General features: G+C 44.8%; 1 protein-coding gene across 1 annotated transcript in view; it reads right to left on the reverse strand.

Annotated features, from left to right (window-relative positions):
• Positions 1 to 751: 751 nt before the first annotated feature.
• Positions 752 to 22,617, reverse strand: part of PLXNC1 (plexin C1) — a 69,807-nt gene continuing 47,941 nt past the window's right edge. The window contains exons 22-31 of the mRNA XM_027452022.3: positions 15,279 to 15,456; positions 14,275 to 14,378; positions 11,092 to 11,146; positions 10,217 to 10,248; positions 10,022 to 10,129; positions 8,354 to 8,517; positions 7,769 to 7,916; positions 5,775 to 5,915; positions 5,610 to 5,684; positions 752 to 3,923 (exon numbers count right to left, since the gene is read on the reverse strand). Of these exons, the coding sequence (XP_027307823.1) occupies positions 3,819 to 3,923; positions 5,610 to 5,684; positions 5,775 to 5,915; positions 7,769 to 7,916; positions 8,354 to 8,517; positions 10,022 to 10,129; positions 10,217 to 10,248; positions 11,092 to 11,146; positions 14,275 to 14,378; positions 15,279 to 15,456 (1,110 nt within the window). The 3' untranslated portion in view covers positions 752 to 3,818. The remainder of the gene's footprint in view (positions 3,924 to 5,609; positions 5,685 to 5,774; positions 5,916 to 7,768; positions 7,917 to 8,353; positions 8,518 to 10,021; positions 10,130 to 10,216; positions 10,249 to 11,091; positions 11,147 to 14,274; positions 14,379 to 15,278; positions 15,457 to 22,617) is intronic.

The raw sequence follows: 22,617 nt of genomic DNA on the forward strand, positions 1-22,617 counted from the left end.
TGAGCTAACTGCCAAATGTTGTGCTCACCAGTGCTGATCATTATGTGGCGCACCGTGCATAGTGGTTGCCAAGAGCTAGCGCTCAACAGTCTTGTTTCTGCCCGTGACACTGGGTATGTGTTGTTTTGCAGGGCTTCTACACACTGTCAGGGCACGGGGAAGGGGATGGATACAAACTAGGGAAGCCTTGGAGGGTAGAAGGCGGCTAGGAACAGGAGGAAGAATGATAATTAGCCACAGGTGTTGTGGGCTCCCTTTCCCAGTTGGTCTCAGGCTCTGTTCCTAAGAGTTAATTCCTCTCCTGAAATAACAGGTACCAGGTTATCCTCATTTTTAGTTTTTTAACTTAAAAAAAAAACACCATTATCATCCTCAGAGCCTTGAAGCAAATGAAGCCATGCACTGCATCTTCAGCCTGCTGATGCTTCCCCGGGGCTGGGAGGCTGCAGGGAATCCCCCTCCACGTGCCTCCCACCCCAAGCCCCCCGCAGGGAGGCTGCTGCTCTGTTTCAGGCCAGTGACTCCCCACCCACAGCATCACCTGATGCTGCATCAGGCCTTTTCTCTTCCTACCGCCCAACTTCAGGGGCACTGTGGTGGCCGTAAAACACGGGGCTGTGCCTCGGAGCCCCTGAGGGGCTGGAATCAGTGGTGCCTCCCAGGTGACGCCAGCCCGTGTCTTGTACAACCACAGCGTGGCTACAAGCTCTTTGTTCTCTTAACCATATTTAAATACACAAACTAATCAAAGTAACCTTCAAAGGCATTTTATTCTAGATAAACCCATACAAACACCAACATGTATTTGTCATTTGCACTTTTTTTTTTTTTAAACCATTCATTTTAAACAACAGGTTAACTTCTGTACAACAGGAATTACTTTACACATTAGTAGCATTTGACTTCAAACTAAATGACTGCAAAATAATGCTCTGTAAGCTAGTGTTAGAAAATATGCTGTTTGCAATAGCAGTTTGCCTGTAAACATGTGAAAATAAGTTAAAGAAGTTTGCTTTCATTTCAGAGAATGCGATTAGAATTGTTGGGTTGCCATTAGGTAGCTTTAGTCACAGGTTGGTTGTTTTGTCTGTGTAACAAAGTAACAGCAAATTGTGAATGTGGAAGGTGTGCCAATGTTTTGTGTGCTGACCCAAACCTACCAAAAGAGCTACAATCACTTAATTATACTTCACATCACTTTGTGAGATCCACCTTACGGGTTACAAAGTCCCAGCATGACTTCAAATGGGTTACGAACAGAGTGAAGCTGTTTAGGAGGCTTGAATAAAAGGCAATAATCCTATTCCAGGCTGTAGGCTAAGGCTACAGGGCCTGCTTTAACACATAATCTCTAGAAATCATCAACGCTATTGTAGCAAACAAGCAGTAGTACAAATACAGAATAGGACTGATTTTTGTTTTCTCATCATAAAAACACATAGAGTGAGGTTCACAGGTTCAGACCCACGCAAACAGATTATATTTTACAGCTTTTCAAGCAGAAATTTGGGTTGTTTTTCTGCCTGTACAGAAGATTACTGTTGAACAAAACGACCACATTTCCTTCAAATGCACTTCCAGCAAACACTTGAATTGGAACTGAACTTCTGAGACATCTGTCTAACCAGAAAGAGTAAATTGCTTATGCCTGTCCTTCTGCGTTAATTACTGTGCTTTTTTTGTTTGTTTGATGCTGCTTTAAAAGTTTAGGTTAAGAATGTTAAAAATCAAAGCCCTTAAGTACAGGTAATCTAAGCTTAAGTGCTGCTCAAGCCATGGTCTGCTCCTTTAGGACAGAGAGCAAGATAGGTTAGGGTTGTTTGTTTGTTTGTTTTTTCCCCATTAAAACTAAATTTATATCATACTACATGTATATTGTGCCAGGTAGAGAACTGCTGAAAGTACTGCAACACTGTAGTGCAGCTTCCTGAACAAAGCCATACATTCCATCAAGTATAAAGTGTAAACTTAATAGCAAGTAAAAGACTTGAATTTTAAAAAGCCATCACAGTATGGACTGGTGGCTCCCCTCTCTGATATGTAAGAGGTACAAGTTGTGCAATCACATGGTAGGGAGGGGGCAGACCAGTAGGCAACGTGTTGCTTTGTTTTGTTTCGTTTCCCGTGTTAGCAGGCGGCCTCGCTGCTGCCAAACCCTGGTTAGCATTCCCTGGCACCGGCCTTGGGCCTGGTACCAGCGTCTGGCAGCGCGTGCAACAAACCCAGCCGTCCCCCGTGTTGTGCTGCAGCCTCCGGGCTCCTCCAAGGCCACGGCTCACAGAAATAAATGGGGGCCGTGCTCAGGCATCGCTGTCTCGGCCCAGCCCCAGCACACGCTGCCTGCCCTAAGCGTGAGCCACCTGCACCTCTGAGGGGTGCCCCTGGCGCTGCCCAGGTGCGGCCCTCTGGGAACACGAGGCGAGAGCTCACCGCCTCCTATGGTGGTGGCTGGTGTGTGCGAGATGCCTCTTGCCAGAGCCCTGGCTCAAGTCTAAGGGTGTCTGCAGCCTTAGTGCGTGCCACCACGGCAGTCGCAGCAGAGCCTGTGGTGACCAAACGTGGGTTTGTGGTGGGGGGGGGCCGTGCTGGCGCAGCAGCAGAGCCAGCGCTGCCGCTGTTCCTCTGTAGCTTGGCACCGCGGCCACTGCACCAGCAGCAGCATGGCTGCACTCCTGCATTTCAGCTGGGCTGACTTCAGCCACAAATGCAATCCTCCCCTTCCCCCCAGGCTCTGAAAATAGCCAAGCCTCAGAAAACAGCCCCGGCAGGACTAAGGCGGGCTGTTCCCCTCCTGCCCCCAGACCCTGGCTATACCATGTGCACATCGACCAGGGGTTACCAGAGGCCTCCTGCTCTTACACGTTGTTAACCTAACCTTCTTTTGACAAAGCTTTTGTTTGGACAATCTGGAAAATCAAACTAAACTAAACTGAACTGCTGGCATTCGGCTTGCAAGCCCCTCGCACACGGACGGCAGGACGGGTGCGTGGGGCTGTGCCTCATGCACCCGAATACGGGTCTGTGCCGCCGTCCTCACGGCCTGGTCTGACGCTGTGCAGCCGCACGGGGGTTTCACCTGTGAAGCTGCTCAGGAGTTTCACAGCTTTTGTAAGGGTAGAAAGGTAACTGCAAACAGGGGCTGGTGCCAGTCTGGCTCCTGTCTCCAAAAGCCTCGCCCCTGCTCAGTGGTTGGCTTCACCTCGCGATTTTTAAGCTCAGAGAAAGAAGTCCCGCCACGTGCCATTTGCACTTCAGACCTCAGGCTCACTTCTTCTGCTAAGCGAGCTTGTCCTAAGTGTCACCTGGGTGCTGTTTTTTATTCAAACAGGAGCCAGCCTACATTTGTCTGGAAGGAAGGAAACTGCAGCTGACCTGTATTCTGACATCGGAGCTCATCCTCACAGCCAGGGCTGCTGAAAGGATGTGGCAAAACATCAGCTTTCTGTCTTAAAAACAGAGCTAAGCAACTTAACACGGGCGACTCTGACCTTGCAGTGTGCATTTGCACCCCCTACAAACTTGTTAAGTAAGCAGAATGCTTACTGAGGCAGTATCTTTGAACAAAAAGGTACACACTCAGGTACCTGACAGTGCCGGCCCCGCGGTGCCAGCCTCACTTTTGCTTTCTCACACTCACACTGGAGTACCTACCCCTGCACACACGTCATTCCCAAACTTGGATTGTACTTGGAATGGTCCGAGTGGAGAAGAGTGTCCAAATGTTTCAAACCCTGTACATAAAGTCAGTCAAAGCTGTTCTGGGAGCAGTAGCGCTTATTTAAAATTCCCCACAGCGAGGCTGTGAGTCAGTGCTCTGCTCAAATCCATTTGCATTTTTTCTTCTCATCAAATAAGGCTTTTACTTGCTGGAGCTGTTTCTGGACTTCTTCAAACCCCCGTTCTCGCTCGAGTTTGCTGACAATCTGTTAACAATTAGCAAAAAAAGAGAATAATTTTCTTAGTGCTTATTTGATTTGCAGTTCTTTAAAGCCCGCTTTTCTGCATTCCAGTGACTACTGGCAGAAAAATCCATCTGAATGCCCGCCTGTATGTAAACATTCTCTTCTGACTTTAACACTTTATTTTGGTAGTTTCCCTTTCAAGTCATTATGATTACAGGATTTGCAACACTTCCACAGAGGGAAGAATGACAGAGCCAAGCTGAAACCAAAACAAGCCCCACACATGTTCAGCTATTAAAGTGTGAGGCAAGGCCACTGCTCCAGTTTCACCCCGGAGCAGCTTTGCAATTGATCTCTTACTTCTCTTCATCTGCCCTCCAACCCAGGGCAATGAACCGCTTCTCCTCCTCCAGCCGACCCACTTGGCAGTGGACCAGGTGATGGGAAGGAGCACGACTGGTGTCTGAGAACTCTTTGCTGGCAGCTCTACAAAGGGACTGAGGTCTCGGCAAAAAGCGAGTGAGGTTTAGCTGCTCCTCATCAAATACCAGAGCAGGGAAGAACAGGGGGAGGGAGGGAGGCAGGGATGTCTTTCTAAGGATGGGACAAGCGTAGCTGGTGCTACCTTCAAAAAAGCAAAAAGGGGCATTAGGATTAGAATGGCTGCTGAGCTCTTCTGTGTCAACAATTTTAATGAGCTTAATGAATCGCAGTCCTTCTCCAAGTATTACTCTAAAATTCTTTTAAGAGGCAAAGATTTGATGCTGGAGCCGTGTAGTTCAAGATGTTAGAGATCAGAAGCATCAAGCCAGCTAACAGGTGACTGAGAGCTGGCTGATTATAGCGAGCGCTGACGCTGTGCTGTCGGGGATGAAAGAGAAGAAGGTCCCGTTGCTGGGAGACCCAGCCAGCCTGCTGCAAGCCGTAACCAGGCCCCCAGGCTGCACACGCGGCCGGCTCTCATCTGCATCCCCGCGGGCACACGCAGCCGCTGTTAAGGCTGCTGAGCATCACGGCGTGCAGAATCCGCCAGGGTAAAGCTGAGGGCAGGGATTGTCTCACAAAGCAGCTTAGAGGCAGCCTGTGACTAACTGCATCCAGGTGAGAGAAGGCCTCTTCTGTTGGCAATCGCGGGGACTGGACGCTAGAGCTTCTTTTCGTTAAGGGGAAGTACTGGAGCAGAGGATGAGAGAGCCGCGATGGGAAAAGAGCACTTGTCTTACTGCAAGGCCACTTGTGCCCTGCTGAGGGGTTTGTGCTGACTGTTACATCGAGATCCCTGGTGCTACGGTCTAATCAGTTTTCTGAATCTCCAGGGAAAAAGAGGGCAAGCGCAGGAGTTGTGACAGGCATTAACAGATACACTGCAACCTGAGATGTGTTGACTACACAGGAACTTCCCCAAAACTGCAGGGAGTTTCATTTCTATCGCCTGTGCAAATGCCAGTGGCAACAGCGAGGGCACATCACGCACCCTCGGCCTGTGAGCCCTGTCGGGGTGGGGACTCGGGCAGCCCCGTGGCTGCGCTGCTCGGCCCTACGCAGCTCGGGGGCGGCGCAGCCTTGGCACAGCACTGCCGGCTGCCTCTGGAGTGGGCACCCAGGAAGTCACAGCACAGCCCCCGGTCCGTCTGCCAAGCCGGCTTTCATCCTGCGATGGCAAGTGGCTGTCGGGGGGGAAGCAGCAGGAACTGCAGATGTGCTTACCTCATCATAATACTTCACTATGTATTTGTAGATTTCAATCAAGGCCACTTCCTCATTAAATTCATTTTCATGTTTCTAAAACAGAAAACAGCTCTGGTCAGATGGTTCTCCTTTTTTAAAAAAAGTAATGGGAAGGCAAATGAAGTTCCCACTTTTCGACCACACCTTAGATTCCTGAGTTAGAAATTCGTCAACCTCTGAAGTGGTCAGCTGGGGCAGATCCCTGATGGCTTTGTAGTACGCTTTCACCTCCTTCTTGTAGAGCGGAATGTCCTTAGCGTAGAGGAGTTTATTTGTTGGTGCTTCCTTAAAAGAAAATATTTGAAGCCTTGTCAATTTTCGCAGCACAGATTTCCTGAGGTTCCACCTGCTTATAGTTAATTGCGTCTAATTGTGTCTCTGTGTGACTCATTTCTCTTTGCAGTGGTTACAGGCAAGGAATCAAGGTTATGAGAGAAAGACGAACAGCCTTCAGTAACAGCGCACTGTGCTTCATGACAGTTGCCATGTGATTATTTCCAGTGGCATCGGGAGTGCTGAAGATCTGTCCCTTAGACAAACTTCTCTTTCTAGCTTCCTCCCCACCCCTCTCTGGACCTGAAAGACTGTGAAAGCTGAAGCAAAGGGCTTGAGCTATTTACATACAGGATACAGCAGAGCTGGGGAAAGTTCCCCTAGGGTCACATAGCGGAGAGCCCTGCAAGACACTGTGCTGGCAGAGGTTCCCCTAAAACACTTTGGTCCCTACTATTCCCCCCTCCCAGGGCTTTAGCAGTGTGGGGGGCTGACTGCCAGGCATACACAGCCAAAGGGATTTTTTTTTCCCCCAGGGCTTCAGCAACCCAGTTCAGTACTGACTGACCAGGCAGCTTTTGGCTGCTGAGGAAAAAAAATGCTGCTGTTTGTGGCAGGAGCTAAAGCCCCACCTGGAAACCATGTTTTCAAAATGTAAAAGTGGGGGCCGGTAGTTTCCTGTGACTGCTTTTAGTTTTAAATTCTGGGGAATAAATTACATGAGCATGTGATACGTTGTCACTCCTGTTTCCACTATGTGATAAAGGGTTCAAAGTATCTGTATCTTTGTTTTCTAAGCAGCTAAAGAATGTTTTAAGATGAAGGGCTAAAAATCATGGCAGTAAATACATTTCACTAACATCTAACAGGACGGGAACTATGTTACAAAGCATCACGTTTCAGCACCCCTTCCTTTTCCCAGTGGCTAAGGGGAGCTGCTGTACCAATAGTACTTCACAATCCAGGTTGACACATCCGTGTCTACTTCACAAGTGCAGAAGCTTAACAGACCATGCTCATTTGCAGGTTTTCATCAAACAACTGATGTGATTAGTTTTAATTCATGACACTTCACTCTTGAAGCAAGATAAACAAGCACATTATTTGTTATTTACCTTTAGCAGAAGAGCAGTTGCTTCAGACCACATAGGATATTACTCCATTTTTCTATATAAAATTTTAGACCGAAAAATCTCTAGCCTTTTTTTTCTTGGTACCATGAGCCTGAACACATACTGCCTGCTCTGGTCCAAGGAAAATGAGTATATCCTCAGGAAAAATTAATTATTTCTGATCCCCAGGGTTCTGGATATTGTACTAAAGAACTTCTGAATTTAAGATTTCTGTACCTGTTCCTCCGGCAAATAATTTTGGATATAAAAAGGGTGTAGCTAATATAGATTAAAGGAATTTTTTAAAACTTAGAGCTCTTTCAAGAATTCATACAGATCCCAGTAGCTTACTACTTTTGTCTTCTGCACATCTGTGTCTGGCAGGCAAAGTCTGGACTACTTATTAAATAATGATAATACTGTTAAGACCTCTGCTTGAAAACTGTTAAAAACTTGATTAAAATTTTACAGTTTGCACCTTCTTCCACATATTCTATCCACTGCACAGAAACTAACTGCAGAGAAGACAAGCAGTAGTTAATTATAAATACAGCATTTTAGTAGGTGTGCCTGTCTACTCCAACAGACTTTTTAAAGTCTTGTGAGACAGAGCAACAAGGAATGGAAGCCCAACTTAATGAAGCCACTGTCAGTTTTGTCCTCAGCTTCAGCAGATGCAGGGCTCCATCCCCCAAATCAGTTGAAAAAGTGATTGTTTGAGAAGTTAGCAAAAGACATGAAGTGCAGCATTACCTTCCCCATTGTCTGTTCTGCTAGAGAAAAGGCATCCATGAAAGCTTGTGCGATTACAGACAGGCAGCCATCTATATGTGAAGTCTTCTTAATATCAAAGACAAACTGGGGATTCTTCAGGATGTTCACCCAGAAGCGCAGAGGAAGACTAGACAGGGAAAGAACAAACATCTTTAAAATTAACTGCTGAGGCTGCACAACTGCTTTAGAATAGCAGTTTAATTGCACTGTGCTCATGAAAAGAAGCACATTTTGTGCTGCTTATTCATGTTAGAAGAGAGGTCACGGAACAAAGGCTACGGAGCGCACACATCAGTCGCTCACCCCTCCATCTTCAAACAGCGCCCTCAACCTGCAGGCACTTCTTTCTGAACCTGAAGTCAATGTGCAGACTCTAAAGTCCTGGAGTGGTTTTTATCAGTACCTAATCGATCTACTAAAATTGTGGGGGGCCCACAGGGCCAAACCACACCTTCACCCTGACATAACAAAATCTGATTCTTCTGATCACAGGCGACCTGCTCCATCTCTGCAACTACACTTTTGCAGACTGCGTGCACTCCCGTGCTCATCACACGGATGTACCTGTTGGTTTTCCAGATGTGAACCACATCGGGGTCAGTGATTTTTTTGCTCTCAGCCTGGGCATCCAGAAAGTCAAAAAAGTACTTGATGGCAACAGGTGCTTTATTGTTGGGTAAACTCCAAATGCTTCTGAAGAGATTTTCGACAACTGAATGAATGGCAACCTGAAAAGTAAAGAAAATGAGCAATGCCACTGTCACACAAGAAAAGAACAGTATTTTTTGTCTCGGAGAGCCGAATCTGCTCCGGGGAACCACACACACAAACTGCAATATGCTTGTGGCAAAAATCTAGGCCACAGGCTACTGGAAACACGACAGTCGGTAACAAAATTGAAACTGCAAACACACCATAACGAGCTGCTTTCACATATCACTTCCATGATGCTGACCAGAGAATTGTGAGAAACGTTGTGACAAATTGTATGTGAAGGGAATCAGTTGCTAAGTTTCCCGAATGGAAGACATCAGCTCTCCAGACACTGAAGAAGGATTTAATGAGATGGATTTAAGTGTATCGCACGGCCTTGATGTGTTACTGTCTGTTTCATTGTGTCTGTGTGCATGTCTATGTGATAGGAAGAGGCAAAGAGATTTAATGCCATTTCCTTCAGTGCCCGGCTCATCACAGGCAGAATTTCACAGCGCTGTTGTTCAGAGCACTCTCTTACTTTGGAGAAAGATGATTCATTTAAAGCCCTCTGAAGGACTGCTTCCTAAGAGGCTGATCTTTTCTTCGGTACTTCAGACTTCCACTGTAAGATTTTAATGGTTTTTCCCCGGCAATTCCTGAGGGCTTATGGTAGTTTCCATGGCTAATGAGAAGTGACCAGTCTTCACTCTCACTTTGAGTAGTGTCCCAAATTACTTCAGAAGCTATCAACAATCTCATTAAATAATGACTGATAGATTTTTAAATGCAAGAAGGTCATAATCATCATCCCTTCAGGCGTCTTGCATTGCACAGCTCTCAGTGTTGTGCACTGATTAATACTGTAAGTAATACGCTGCTGCAAAGAGTTTTATATCCCATCTGAGTCAGTCAGAAACCAGATGACATTACTGGAGGGAGCGAGCACGGCTTATTCCAAAGTAATGGGTACTGTATAAATTAGCTAACTGTATTACAAATGCTAAGGGCCTTGTTTTTAAAATTCATTGTTATTTGGAGATATCATTTGAGACCCTAAAAGATTATTTGATTTCATGGGCAGTATTTGCTGAAACTCAGGCCTTGGGAGCTTTCCCTTTAAGCTGGGAAAACTCCACCAGAAAGCAAGGAAAAAAGGAAAATGTTGACTGAGAGCTGTTCCTACAGAAGGGACTGTTTTTCCTCTGTGGAGCCCAGTGGCAAAACTCATTTCTATAACCCCAATAACTACATTTTTTATTTAACCTTAAAAAAAAAAAAAAGTTGTGCTTACTGGGGAGATGGAGACTGAATAATGGAGTATTGTAAACCTTGAGCATTAGAAAACCTGAAACGTGGTCATCTTTGCAAATGGTTATAAATTGTAGTCAGCAGGGTGACTTTCATAAGTTTTTTATTTAACGTTTGATGTACATACAGAAAGCTTGCATAATTTCTGCTTAAAATTCTGTTTCCATTGTGCCAAATTAGCCAAGCCTGACACCAGCCCTCCCTGCAGAAAAGACCTTCACAGCTCACCTTGGTCGACAGGAGCTTTGTCAGATACATTTCTTTCACTTTGAATTTCTGCTTTCCTTTGTGGCCCGCTCCTTTCACGTCTTTGTTGGCTTCAGAGTCTGGTAAAATCTGTCAGCGAAGAGATTAGAGGTGACACAGACACAAATACAGGCCAGCATTAAATCTACCGCGCAACAGTGTGCGGACTGAACTCACCAGATGACAGTGTTCGTCGGAGTAGTCCACACCTAAACAGCAGGAAGCAAACAGGCATTAGCAACACACACAGCCACGAGCCTGCGAACCGTGCTGTGCACCACGGCGCGCGTCAGGATGCTGAGCGAGCAGCCTTGGTGTCACACTTTCTTGCCCGTGGTTTGGGGGAAAGCCTCAGAAATGCAGAGGCCCCAGCTTCCCTCCCCGTGTGCCAACCTGGATGGCTGATGGTCATCATCTGCTGCCGGGTGAGGCGGGTGCAAACCACAGCTCCTCCGAGGGGAGGACAATGGGCAGCAGAGGGGATGGCCGCCTGCTTTGGGTCTGTTAAGGGCACTCTGCAGGCGGGCAGAGGTCAGGCTTGAGAGCTGGCTGGGAACAGACAGCCCTGCTCTTGCCGCGGGCGAGGGCAGTGCCACCCGTGACTCGTGCCCCGGGGCCACATCTCTCCTGGCTGCAGATGTCTGCTCTGACGGCGAGGTGAATCGCACGCCGGGAGCTGCTTCTCCCCTGGGGCTGATGCACAGCAAGGGTGCTGGAGCAGGGCACGTTTCCTGTGCCGATCTTATCAGTCAGCACTTTCTGTCATCTTCCCTGCCCTCTTTTCCTGCCTGCGAGTTTGCACCTTGAATCACTCAGTAGCCGAGGGCTGCAAGTCCTCCTGTCCTTTCCTTCACCTTCTTCCCTCCTAGGCCTGCTGTGCCTGCCAGAGGCGCAGAGCCAGGGTAAGGTGGCTCTCCATTCGGCTCTGTTATACTGAAGTGCCAATTTTGCTGCCCTCCTGTTGCCCAAGATACAACTGGCCACAGCTCACTTCTCTGCATCCCCAGCCCACTCTCCACACAAGATTAAATAGAGCGCAGTTTCTTTGTTACCTGGTCGAGTGTTTGTCTTCTTTTTAAAGACTTTTATGGTTGCTCCATTTGAAATCTGAAAGCAAAACCGAAGATATCTTGCTGAAATAGGTCATGGTTAGGGTCTAACCCACTTCCCCTAAGAGCTATTTTCAAACCTCAGTTCCCAAAGTGACCAAAATATTTATGACCCATGGACTGTAAGGTCAAAATCCATACCTAGTTACCTTGTGATTTCTAGGAAAAATCTTCCCCCTCCTTGCCTGAATTTATAGTGCTGCCAGGATAGAAACCATTATCTTTGAAAGAAAGAGGCAAGTCATGCTTTTATTGTCAAAGGAAAGTCCAAAACAGCTCCTGCTGAGAGCTACACCACTGCTCTGCCGTCACACATTGGGTTTTGCCAAGTGCTAGTATACTTCCCTCTATAATTACAAAAACAACTGGCCAGTTCTAGGAAGGGATGTCTGCCAAAATAATTTAAGTATTTTTTAAACCTTGGCAGCCAGCCCAGTGTTAGAAACCAGTTTAAACACTAAGATACTCTATCAAACGCTGTGTCTTTGTGCCAAAGAAATCTGCTCTTGGAAAGTAAATCCCATGTATTTTATAAGCCTTATATTTTGCAGGGTTTCCATTTATCACACCGAGTCTCAGAGCTCTTCCAGATAGCACAGAGCACTTTAAAACCCAGCAGCAAGTGCGGATATGTTCTAAGGCTATCTCGTGGTGTGACACAAGCACTCAGAGAGACTAAGAGTCCTCCTGCTCCTCCCTGAAGACAGGTGAACAGGATCTGTCTGTTCCTAGTGTGTGAAGCTTGGGAATTGAGATCTGTGACTGGACAGCGGATCTAAAAGTGGGTCTCTAGCTCACTTCTTACATGGGAAATAAGATTGCTTTTTTGTTGTCGTTGGCTTTTTTGTTGAGACTTGTGGTTACTCTCAAGTAAACAATGGTGCAGACCTCATAAATAATCATAACGATATCCCTATTAAGAGCACAGACTTAGAGCAAAAGGAGCATAAAGAGACACATGAAGGTCTTAAGAAGGGTGTAGTGATTTCTCTCCCTTCAGAAACAACACACAAAAAGCAAACATCCCCTATTTGTACATCTTTAGAATTACTGTAGGAATTAAGTCTGTTTTTTCAAGAGTAGTCGATGAGCCTGGCACCTTTACAACGCAGCCCTCATGCTTGACTATCTTAAAAAGACATGATAGTACTTCCCAGTTCCAGATACTTGGTTAGTTTTGAGTGCTTAAGGCAGGCAAGCAAAAAGAAAAAATCAGGTTTGCCACAAAACTCTAGGTCCTGTCGAAATGTAAGCTGGAGATCCTCAGGCAATGTTACTAAGCTCACACTGTGTACGCAGGTTTCCTTTTCTTGCTCTGCTTGATAACTAGACAGCTTTACATTCCTTTTTGCATTACAATGCATACAAGAAAATAAACTGGATATGCTAATTGCTGATACCTGCCACCAAGCCGCTGCCTAAAATGCCTCTGAGCTTCTGCCTAAAATCTACAGCTTTGTCAAGGTCAAAAAAAAAGGACTAAAATATCTACCAGATACCCAGCACGCTTTCCATAAGGCAGCTGCTAAGCTATAATTAGTATAGTTACAGCTTTGCAAAAACAACCGAACCTCCTATCTAGCTTGCATCTGCCTGCAGAAACCACAGATGAAAACAAGGTCTGGGACAAAGATACCCAGGGATGGCGGTGACCAAGTGGAGCAGACTCATCTGCCACGAGGTGTGGCAGCCACAAGCCTTAGCGCGCCACGAGCTCAGAAGTGCAGAGAGCTGCCACGGGGAGTTAAGGAGCACCTGTCCTGTAACAGGGCTGGCAGTGTTGGTACCATCACATTAGACAGAAGTTCGGGTACCTAATCAGATTCAAATCTATGATGACCTTTGCTGCACAGACACTGATTGCAACACTGCAATGTCCTAATTTGTACAAAATCTTTACTGAGTGGAGGGAAGTTCCACGCTATACAGATATGATTCAAGAGAGGCACAGAGGAGACTGTATTTAGAACACTGGACTGGGACTGGGGACATCTGGGTTCACCTCTGCCTCCCTACAATGTAAGGAGGGCAACAACCTCCCACAGAAATCTGTAAAGTGGCTCCAAAGGGGCTTGCTTCATCCCTGAGCAGCCTTGTGCTCTCAGGCTGCCACAGTCCTGCTAGGAGTCCTTGCTCCTGTCTGTGGATGGTGCTCTACTTGCTCATGCAGGCAGCAGCTCAATCAGGGCTTCTCAGCACCATGCTACATTGCAGGACACAGATCTACACTTAGCAGCAAAACTTTCAAATAAATAAAAATTGAGTTTGTGCCAAGAGCCAGACTTTCAACTTCAACGTGCATGAAAGCATGAAGAAAGCTCACTAAAAGCGCTCAGCACACTAACTCCATTTCCAGCATCTATCTGTAAGCATCAAAATGTGAGCTACCATATCACCTGAGGCCAGTTGTCTCCTGTACATCTTATCCCAGCTTCTTGCCCTCTATTTTGGCTAGCTTCAGTGGAAATTCCTTACACAGGCAACGCTTGCTATGATTTTGCAGTGTGCTATTCCTGAAAGGGCTCTGCCACTAGATATGGCACTGCATGGAGCTGCAATGATGGAGAGAGAATTGCAGCTTTGAAAAGGACTGGTTTGCAATTGGAAGTGGATGGGCAAAAATAGAGTATAAATGGTGACAGTAGAGAGAAGCAGAAAGAGACAAAAAGAGAAGGAGTGATGCAGAATGTTTCAAGAGAATGAAGATCAAACTTAGCCTAGTCATTGTTTTATTTTGGCTCTTAATGATCTTTCACAAAAGTTCAGAGAAGAAAATACACGGTAGGATAAGGTGCACAATTCTTCATGGCATGACAAAAACTCAGCAGCAAAGACTAGAAGAGGCTTAAGGTAGTGTCCATAACTGGAAATCTGATGATCTGTTAACTGAATGACTGCCTGAAGTAAGAGTTTCTCTGCAAGAAACCCTGCATCAAGTTACTCTCTGAAGAGTAACAGAAAATGTGACTCACTGGCAAGAAAGTTGTGTCATACTTGTTTCCTTCTGTTGATGATGCTCAGCTGTATCTTCATGATTTTGATCAATCATGCTATTTCTGTGCAGTCAGCATTTAGGAGCTGGGAAGGAACTGCTTCTCAACTCATCGGTATGGTTTTCATGCTTACCTCATAATGGCCGATGGTATTTAGCTTCCTTATTCCATCTTCCAACACCTCTGAGGTACCATCAATGTCTAACAATTCTCTCTGCTGCTCCTCAGATACAAGTTCTGCAGTACAACAGCAACAAAAAAAATTACACCTCAACCATATTCTCACTGTACAGATGCTTGTAAAACACCACCTAATTATTTTAGTACCAGTGGCTCCCAACTGAGCTCTGTTTTCTCTCTGTCCCTGTGCAAGTTCACACAAGAGTGGTATTGCAATCCCACACACAGATTCCTCTTCTGGGGTGACAGCCTGGATGGCTTCCTGGAAGCTACTGGCCCTTCATTTTGTGTTGGTCAAGACAGCGTTTTCAGAGGTGCTTTCACCTAACGATGCTATTTGTTCACACAAGTGTGCCCTGGCATTATGGTCATACATAGAAGAAAGATGCACAAGGTAACGTGTTTGCTGATAACTGCATGCTGAACTCCTTGCAGAAGCAAAGCAGATGTAGTTTAAAGCCATTACTCCTTGTTCCATCACCACACTCCCTGACACAGATTCCCTCCCCAGCTCTCCTGCAGGCCCCCTTTAGGCACTGGCAGGCCGCTGTCAGGTCTCCCCGGAGCCTTCTCCACAACCCCAACTCCCTCAGCCTGTCCCCCCAGGAGAGGTGCTCCAGCCCTCTGATCAGCCTCGTGGCCCTCCTCTGGACTCGCTCTAACAGCTCCATGTCCTTGTGCTGGGGGCCCAGAGCTGAGTGCAGGGCTCCAGGTGGGGTCTCACAAGAGGAGAGCAGAGGCGGACAATCACCTCCCTCGCCATGCTGGCCTCACTGCTTTTGCTGCAGCCCAGGGTACGGCTGGCTTTCTGGGCTGCAAATGCTCATTGCCAGCTCATGTTGAGCCTCTCATCAACCAACACCCCCAGGTCCTTCTCCTCAGGGCTGCTCTCAATCCATTCTCTGCCCACCCTCTGTCAGTGAAGCCTTTGAAAATATAACATGGTAACACACTTACCAAGACCAATTTCATCCATCTGAAGACCGTAGAGAAAGCCATTCTTATTCAGGAAAGCCTGAAGGCTCTTCTCCTTGGTTTGGCCTATGGTGTCACAATCCAGCACATTCACTTGAATGGTCTGACAGGCATCTCCACTCTCATTTTCCGGGATTTTTTCAAAGATCACATTCAGTGTCTGGGGTAGAAACACATGTTATTCTGACTTACAGGGAATACCTGGCATAGAAAACCTCCTGACAGCAAACCTGACAAAATTACAACTTATTCATTATTAAAGCTATTTCAAATAAAGATTATTTGAAGGAACTAAATGATGAAGCATTTAGAACTCCTTGTGTCTGAAGAATCAAAGACATGTATTTCCAAAAACGCATCTTGCATTTTGCTTTTGCGCCAACCTACTTCAGTGAATTACAGCAAAGACAGTAGACCAGAAAAAATACTGTTCTAAAAAAAGCAGATCTTTTTTTTTGAAATGAATGCGTTAAAACTATAACTGACTAGAGATCTGATAAGGTTGCTAAGTAAGTCTCGTGGTAAACATGACTGACTTCAAGCAGAGAGGAAGCAATGTTAAAATATATATTTACACCAGCAGACTATGCTGAGTACCTTGTATCATACCAAAAAATACACCTCCCTTGGATATGTCAGTGTCCGACTGCATACAGCCATGTTCCCAGGAGAGCCAGGGCCTACTGCAGGAGCAGGGGAAAAGGAAAGCATGTTGCAGGAGACACAACCCAAAGCTCTGGTCCAGATCCACATGGAAAAGAGTGATTTACCCTGTGTAGTGTTACTCCAGGTCATACTCCAACACGGCCTGTCTAGGTACAACACCCCTGCCCTTCAGCTCAGAGCAGCTCTTGGCTGGGAAACAACTCATCTGCCAGGCTGCAGACACACAAGGTAAGTATGGGCCAGAGGAAGGTGCCAATGAGACTGGGTGAGCATCTCTGGGGAACTTTTTTAGTCAGGCTGTATTTCTGGGCAGGTCAGGCGGATCAATTGCTTCCGAAAGGCAGGGAAAAAAAGGATGAGCACAGGATACCTAGTGCAGGGTAATAAGAGAAATCTTTTCTAGTGCCGCAGCCTGCTTCCCCCCTGCTTCACTGTTCACTACACCAATGCAGACGTTCTGCTGGAGATGTCTGGGGACAGAATTAAAGTAAGAGTTGTAGGTGCCTGCATGGGAAAATCTACTTACTTGACTCATTCTGGCTGTTGGACACTTCTGGTACAAAAATTATCTCTTGACTGAAATGTGAGGACTATAGGTATGACTCAGTAAAGGAATGATTGTTAAAAGAGGAAGCAACGAAAAATGTTTATTTTTTTTCATGCTGTCATGTGAAGGAAAGAACTTCTGTCCAGGTTGCTCCAGGGACGTACTTTCTCTCTTCTTAGAAAAATGAATAATTAATATTAGCTGTAAAGTGCTATTTTCTGCTCTACTAGCCAGCAAGAGTGGAAATTCCCACTCACTGATGGTACGAAAAGGAGTCCAATAAGACATTAATTAACTTTACTGTTTCTATAGAAGCAAAAGAAATATTAAAAGCAGGGTTGCAAATCTATGAAGATCAGGATTCAATGAAGACTAGGACATACCTGAAGTAACTGACAATAACTTAATCGGGACATGGAGAGGCTTAATTGTGATGAAAATGAGCTGACCAAAAGGACAGACAGAATGGAGGAGAATGAGATGTGGCAGTGGTGGCTGCAGAAGGAGAAGCAGACTGGATGCCCTGCCTCAGGTTAGGATTTCATGCAGAAAATTAGTAAAAAATGTATTGGCATAGGAACAAGGGAGTCATGCTTGGTTAGGCCCACAGACCAACTGAACAGACAACAGTCCTGTCCTTGACTTTGACTGCCCTGAGGTCATGGCCTTGTAGGATAAAAATGTGGACAGGGACTAACTGTATTTTGTCTTTGGGAAGCTCTCCTCTACATCTGAATCAGTCTTTGTCAACTGATCTTTCTGCTCACTCTGTAACTGATGTTGATTTGCCTTTACATCCTTTGAAACATCCCTTCCTTTAGTCAATCCTTTCATCCTAACCTTGTTCCTACATTGCAATATTCACGTTCCTGCTTCTCCTTTTTTTTTTTTTTTTTTTCCTTTTGGACTGTCAAGAGAAACTGTTCTTTACTCTTCTGAATCTCCTTTTCAGCACATGCTCTCACACAGATCGCACGTAGAAGTGCAGCCTCTTCACTTATTAGCATGCGAGAGTCCTCCCAGCCCCACTCAACTCACTGCAGAGTGACTGGACTGCAAAAAGAGAAATGTAGTCCTTTAGGTAGGTGGAATATAAGTCATTTACAGGCTCCTTAATCTAAAGTATCCATAATGTGAGGACAATGATACTTTATGACTCAAAGAAGTGGTCAGATGGAAAGAAATATTTGAACACATAAAAAATCTCTAAACCAGGAGAGCCAGGCGGTTTTGCTGATACGATTTCCTGCAGAAGTTAATCTTAAGAAATGAAGCAATTGATGAGGAGCTAAGAAAGCCAGTTATTATTATGTCTTCTCTCTGTAGCTGAAGTTTTCATAAATCAGATTCAACCTGTCTGACAGCACAACCCCTGGCTTTAGAAACCATTAATCAGAAACTGACAGTCGCAATCACTGCATTTAGACACAAAGTGCAGAACAGGAAAAAGAATCAGAAATGACCGTACAATTATGAAAGCCTTTTATGATTAGCTGTGAAGGTCAGAAAACACTAAGAGAAATAGCAGGCGGACACATGGAAGTCATGAGGAAACCTTGTAAGGCCCTTTCCTAAGCTTGCTAACTTTGTAAAGGAAACCAACCAAACAACCAAAAAAAGCCAGTTAGCTTAAGGAAAGACTCAGGAAGAAATTATAGGACATCTGGTGCAACATAGCAATATCTTGAGTTGAGATTTTGCGCACTAGAAATTAGTGGTTAGCAAGACAAAGTCACAGTGCTCTTCAGCAAAGACTCAACGCAGTTTGCAAGAATTGTTAAGGGCTATTTCAGGAGAACAAAGCAAGCATCTGGAACTACTTGTATGGGAGCTAGCTTGGAACCTAACTAAAACACGGGGGAAAAAAACAAACAAACAAAACCCAACATTTTTCACTATTGCTGTGACAGTAATAATGACATTTGAAGACAATGTTTACAGACGATTTTTCAGATTTGTAGCTTTCCTGAAAATGAATCTCAAACAAGGAATTTTTCTGTAAAGCTCTTAATAAACATAGCAAATAACAAATCAGATGTGGTTTAATAAGGGAATGCATTACACCTTTTTTATTAGATGTAAAGAAAATTCATCTCAGAAATTCAAGGGCTCTTATTCATTACCCTGTTCTCTGTTCAGCTTTGCATCTGAACAGCATACATTTCCATTTATCAGACAGTCTAACAGAACATGAAAACCTTTTGATCAGTGAAAGAGATTTGTGTAAAGGAGACAGCACCATCATGTACAGACAATACTGCCTTAAACCTACGTCCTTGTATCCCAGACCATGAAATACAGCAAACAAGAATAATCAGATTGATTGTATGATCCTTCCACAGCAGCCAAAAGGTTATAGAAAAGCCGAGAAATTGGCACAGAAAATGTTACGGGAGTTAAATTTGGGCTAGATGGGCACTGTGCTACAGTATGGTATTCGATCCGTATCTAACTCGGAAGGCTCTTCTGTAGACAACAGCTGCACTGCTGACTTCCTAGCAAGGGCTGCTGTGTCCCTTCCTGTGATGAAAATCCCCATGTGTCACATGCCTTTAATAGTTTCCTTATCTCTCACAAGTATGACCAATAATACCACATCCATGGTGTCTCAGTAGGAAATTGGGTTCTCTCTCTCTGCTTTGCTCCCTGACATCCCTCCCACTCTTTTAACACCCTTCTTTTAACTAGTGAAGCAGTTCAACACTTTAAACAACCTTTTACCACACAGCTTTGCTTCACTTTCGATAAAAGACTTGTCTGAATGGGTGAATTAGATTGTTTCTTCCCACCCAAAAATGCAAACTTATTTCAGCACATAGAATTCAACAGCCCAAATCCCTTTTTAATATTAAGTAGTGACCATTCAAGAGAAGTTTGTAGCTCTTAAATGCCCAAGCATGAAGTCTACCGTATGAACAGGTCCTCCCCTGATTTCCCACAGGAGAGATTCCACCAAGAATTTCTCCTAGACTGGGTCCACACTGTGTAGCTTTTCTATTTAAAAAAAAATAACAAACAACATTTCAGTCAAATGTTAACACTCAGCTGGACAGCGTTTTTTCATTAGTCATTGAGCAAATTGTCTACCGAGAGGTGCAGCCGCTTGTTTGCTTGTGAGAGAGCAGACTTGCCTCCTCAGCCTCCGAAAGGCTCTGTGACACATCCAAGTCTCTTTAAAGGCAGTTTTATTTCTCAATACTCAAATATAAGCACAGCATGAAACCACACAGCTCCCCAGCTCACACTGGACCAACGCTTTTAAAAGCATCCTTCTTTCAATTCCTCTGCTTGAGTATTGACTTCAGAAGCCCAGCCCTATTCAATATCTGACCCTTTCCAGCAGAGAGTGGTAACAGTAGGGGGTTGGCTGATCCCAAGGTCTGTGGCCTTTTTAAAAGAGGCACACAGCCCAGCTCTAATGTAATTCAAAACTAATGCACTTCTTAGTTTTCTCTCTTTTTTTTTTTTTTTTTTTTTCCTCATTACAAATGGCCTGAATTTTAGAAAATCTCTCCTGTCCTTCTTTATGCACACCCAGCACTTCTTCCTTCTCCTGCCCAAGGGCCTAAGTGATGTGTTTAGGAGAAGACTCTCCCTGATTTTCAGGAGCCTGGCTGTATCCTGCTTTTATTGGTTTGGAATGGAAGTCTCACTCCTGAAAGGATTTGCATCTCCAATGCCCACACCCTTGTTTGTGCCCTGCCACTGACTTCAGAGTTCAACCCTGTACTAGCTGCCTCCCTGCATCTTCAAGTGTCTACATACCTCAAAACTCTGGACACTATCTGTCTGCAGACATGCTGCAGTAACTTCCTAACACCCACTTTTGGGTTGCTTTGTATGCTGTGCTCTGGACAAGCGTGCTTTAGCATACCACTATGGTGGGACCTTTGAAAAGCACTAAATACACCGCTTACAAAAGACTGCAAGACTTGGAATACTATGGCAGTGACCAAATGTGCAAACACAGCTCAGAATTTATTTGATGCAGAAAACAACAACAACAAAAAATGCAATCTTTTAGGCAGAGATTTGCTTTCAAAGAAAGGAGAAAAAGATGCTCGGTTCCCTGTCTGTACACTCACAGCTCCTGTATGTCACTGCAGTGCATGTGAAATGGTGTTAGTGACAGAAGAAAAGCTGACTTCTTCTGCATCTTGCTAAGAGCTATTCTTGAAGAGAAAACGTGCACAGTTGGCCTGCTTTCCCAGCCCAGAAAGCCTCTCTGTTCCACCTAAATCTCTTCCACAGTACAGCTTTAATTTCTGGCATAAATCTTATACAAAACACCAAACAAAACTTTTTCCTTGTCCATCCAGAGCTAGAGTCCTTCTGCTCCATCCCCATAATTCTACTGCAGGATCCTCTCCCCTCTTCTGACAGCTTTAAAGGGAATATTCAGCCACTTCTCACTTGAGTCCAATACACTGCTGAACCTCAGGATAGCAAGCTGCCTTATTAATCTTGTAACACTATCATTTATTAAAGCAGTATCATTAAAAAGCAAGAATAAGTGATAAAAGTAATAAAATAAGAAATAATGAGAAGTACAAGGGCAGCAACCAACATTTGAGAAAAGCTATCTACTCTCACTTCCTCATCCATCTGCAGACAGCCTTCCCCACAGATACTGAGTCCTTCAGACCACTTCTCGTCTCTTCTCTTCACTGCTGGCTGCCTGCAAGACCCTATCAGCAACTGCATGCATAGAAGTAGTACTAGGAAAAGTATTTAAGGCAATGTTCCGTAGGTTCACAGTCAGCTATCCCCCGAGTCATCTCTCAGTGTGGATTTGTGCTATAAATAAGAAAAGACAATCAATTCCACAGGACCAGATATTCCTGCATAGTCTACTAGTAACAGGCATATTGAGCTTGCCTGAAAAATATTTATCTGCATAACTACTGGGTTTTGTATCCTATGGCTACGTATAGTAATGCATTTAAACTTACCCTCGATCCCAAATGCAGTGCACAAACAAGGAAAACAAAGATATGGTATTATGCATTTAACTAATTTTCAGTCCAATGTCCTTTCCGAATGCACACAGTGGTAACTTAGCTTGAAGTATCTTCAAATGATGCTTCCAACAGCAGTTTTGTAAATGGCTCTAAGAATTTGAGTATAAATTTGGTAGTTCAAGAACTTTGGTCTATTTGACTATAAATTTGGTAATTCAAGAATTGTCAGCTGAAAATGACAACTCAGAAATGTGCCACAGAAAAGCAATCATTTTGGTGAGCTTCCTACATGACCCAACTTTTGTCCCAGCCAGTCCAATGGGTTGCTGACCAGCCACAAGTTCCAGGGTCATGTAATCTACTCCAATACAAGGCATCTCAGGACCTCCAGGTTCTTGCTGCAATCATGGAAAACAGGCAGACCTGGAAACTCCAGCCCTACCCGAGGCTCAAGATCTGGGCTGTGGAAAGGCCTGATTTCTCCTCCAGAACCACTGGCACCTGCACTGTCCTTTCCATGGCAGCTGCTGCCTGGCCATTTTTGCTCCCAAGCTCTGAATTCCCCTGTCAGACATACTTCCCATACTCCTAAGTATGTCTGGTAACTCCAATAAGAAGTGAGGAGCTGAGGAGCAAGGAAGCTGAGGAAATGACTGGAAATGTGGATTTTTAAGCTCTCAGCCTCAAAATCATTTAGAAATTCTGGAAAAAATGGACTCTGGTTACTCTGAAAAGTATTTCAGATCTTCTACTCAAAAAGTCACAGCTTTTACACGCTTAAAAATGCAGTAATCTTTGCTGTCCCTTCTCCCCTCAGTTTCAGAATGACAGTCAGGGAAGTCCAGTATTCAAAGAATTCTCTTTGTAGCTGTAAAATAGGAAGCACTTTGCAGTTGTTTTGGGAAAGAAATCTATGGTAAAGTTCTGAAAGTTAGCTAAGTTTCCCAGTTAGCTTGTTTTTAACCAAGCAGCTAATTAAAATGCACCACTCTGTAACCTTGCTAATTTGGAGCTAATAACACGGAAGCCCACAGCTGCCTGAAGATTAGCCACAACAAAACACAACAGAAAAATAAAACCTCTGCATTCCATTCCTTCATTCGTTGAAGAAGTGCAATTTAGTTAAAATTCTAAGCTTATATTTACA

This window comes from Anas platyrhynchos, chromosome 1 (genome assembly GCF_047663525.1).
Source record: "Anas platyrhynchos isolate ZD024472 breed Pekin duck chromosome 1, IASCAAS_PekinDuck_T2T, whole genome shotgun sequence".
In the NCBI taxonomy this organism is placed as follows: Eukaryota; Metazoa; Chordata; class Aves; order Anseriformes; family Anatidae; genus Anas; species Anas platyrhynchos.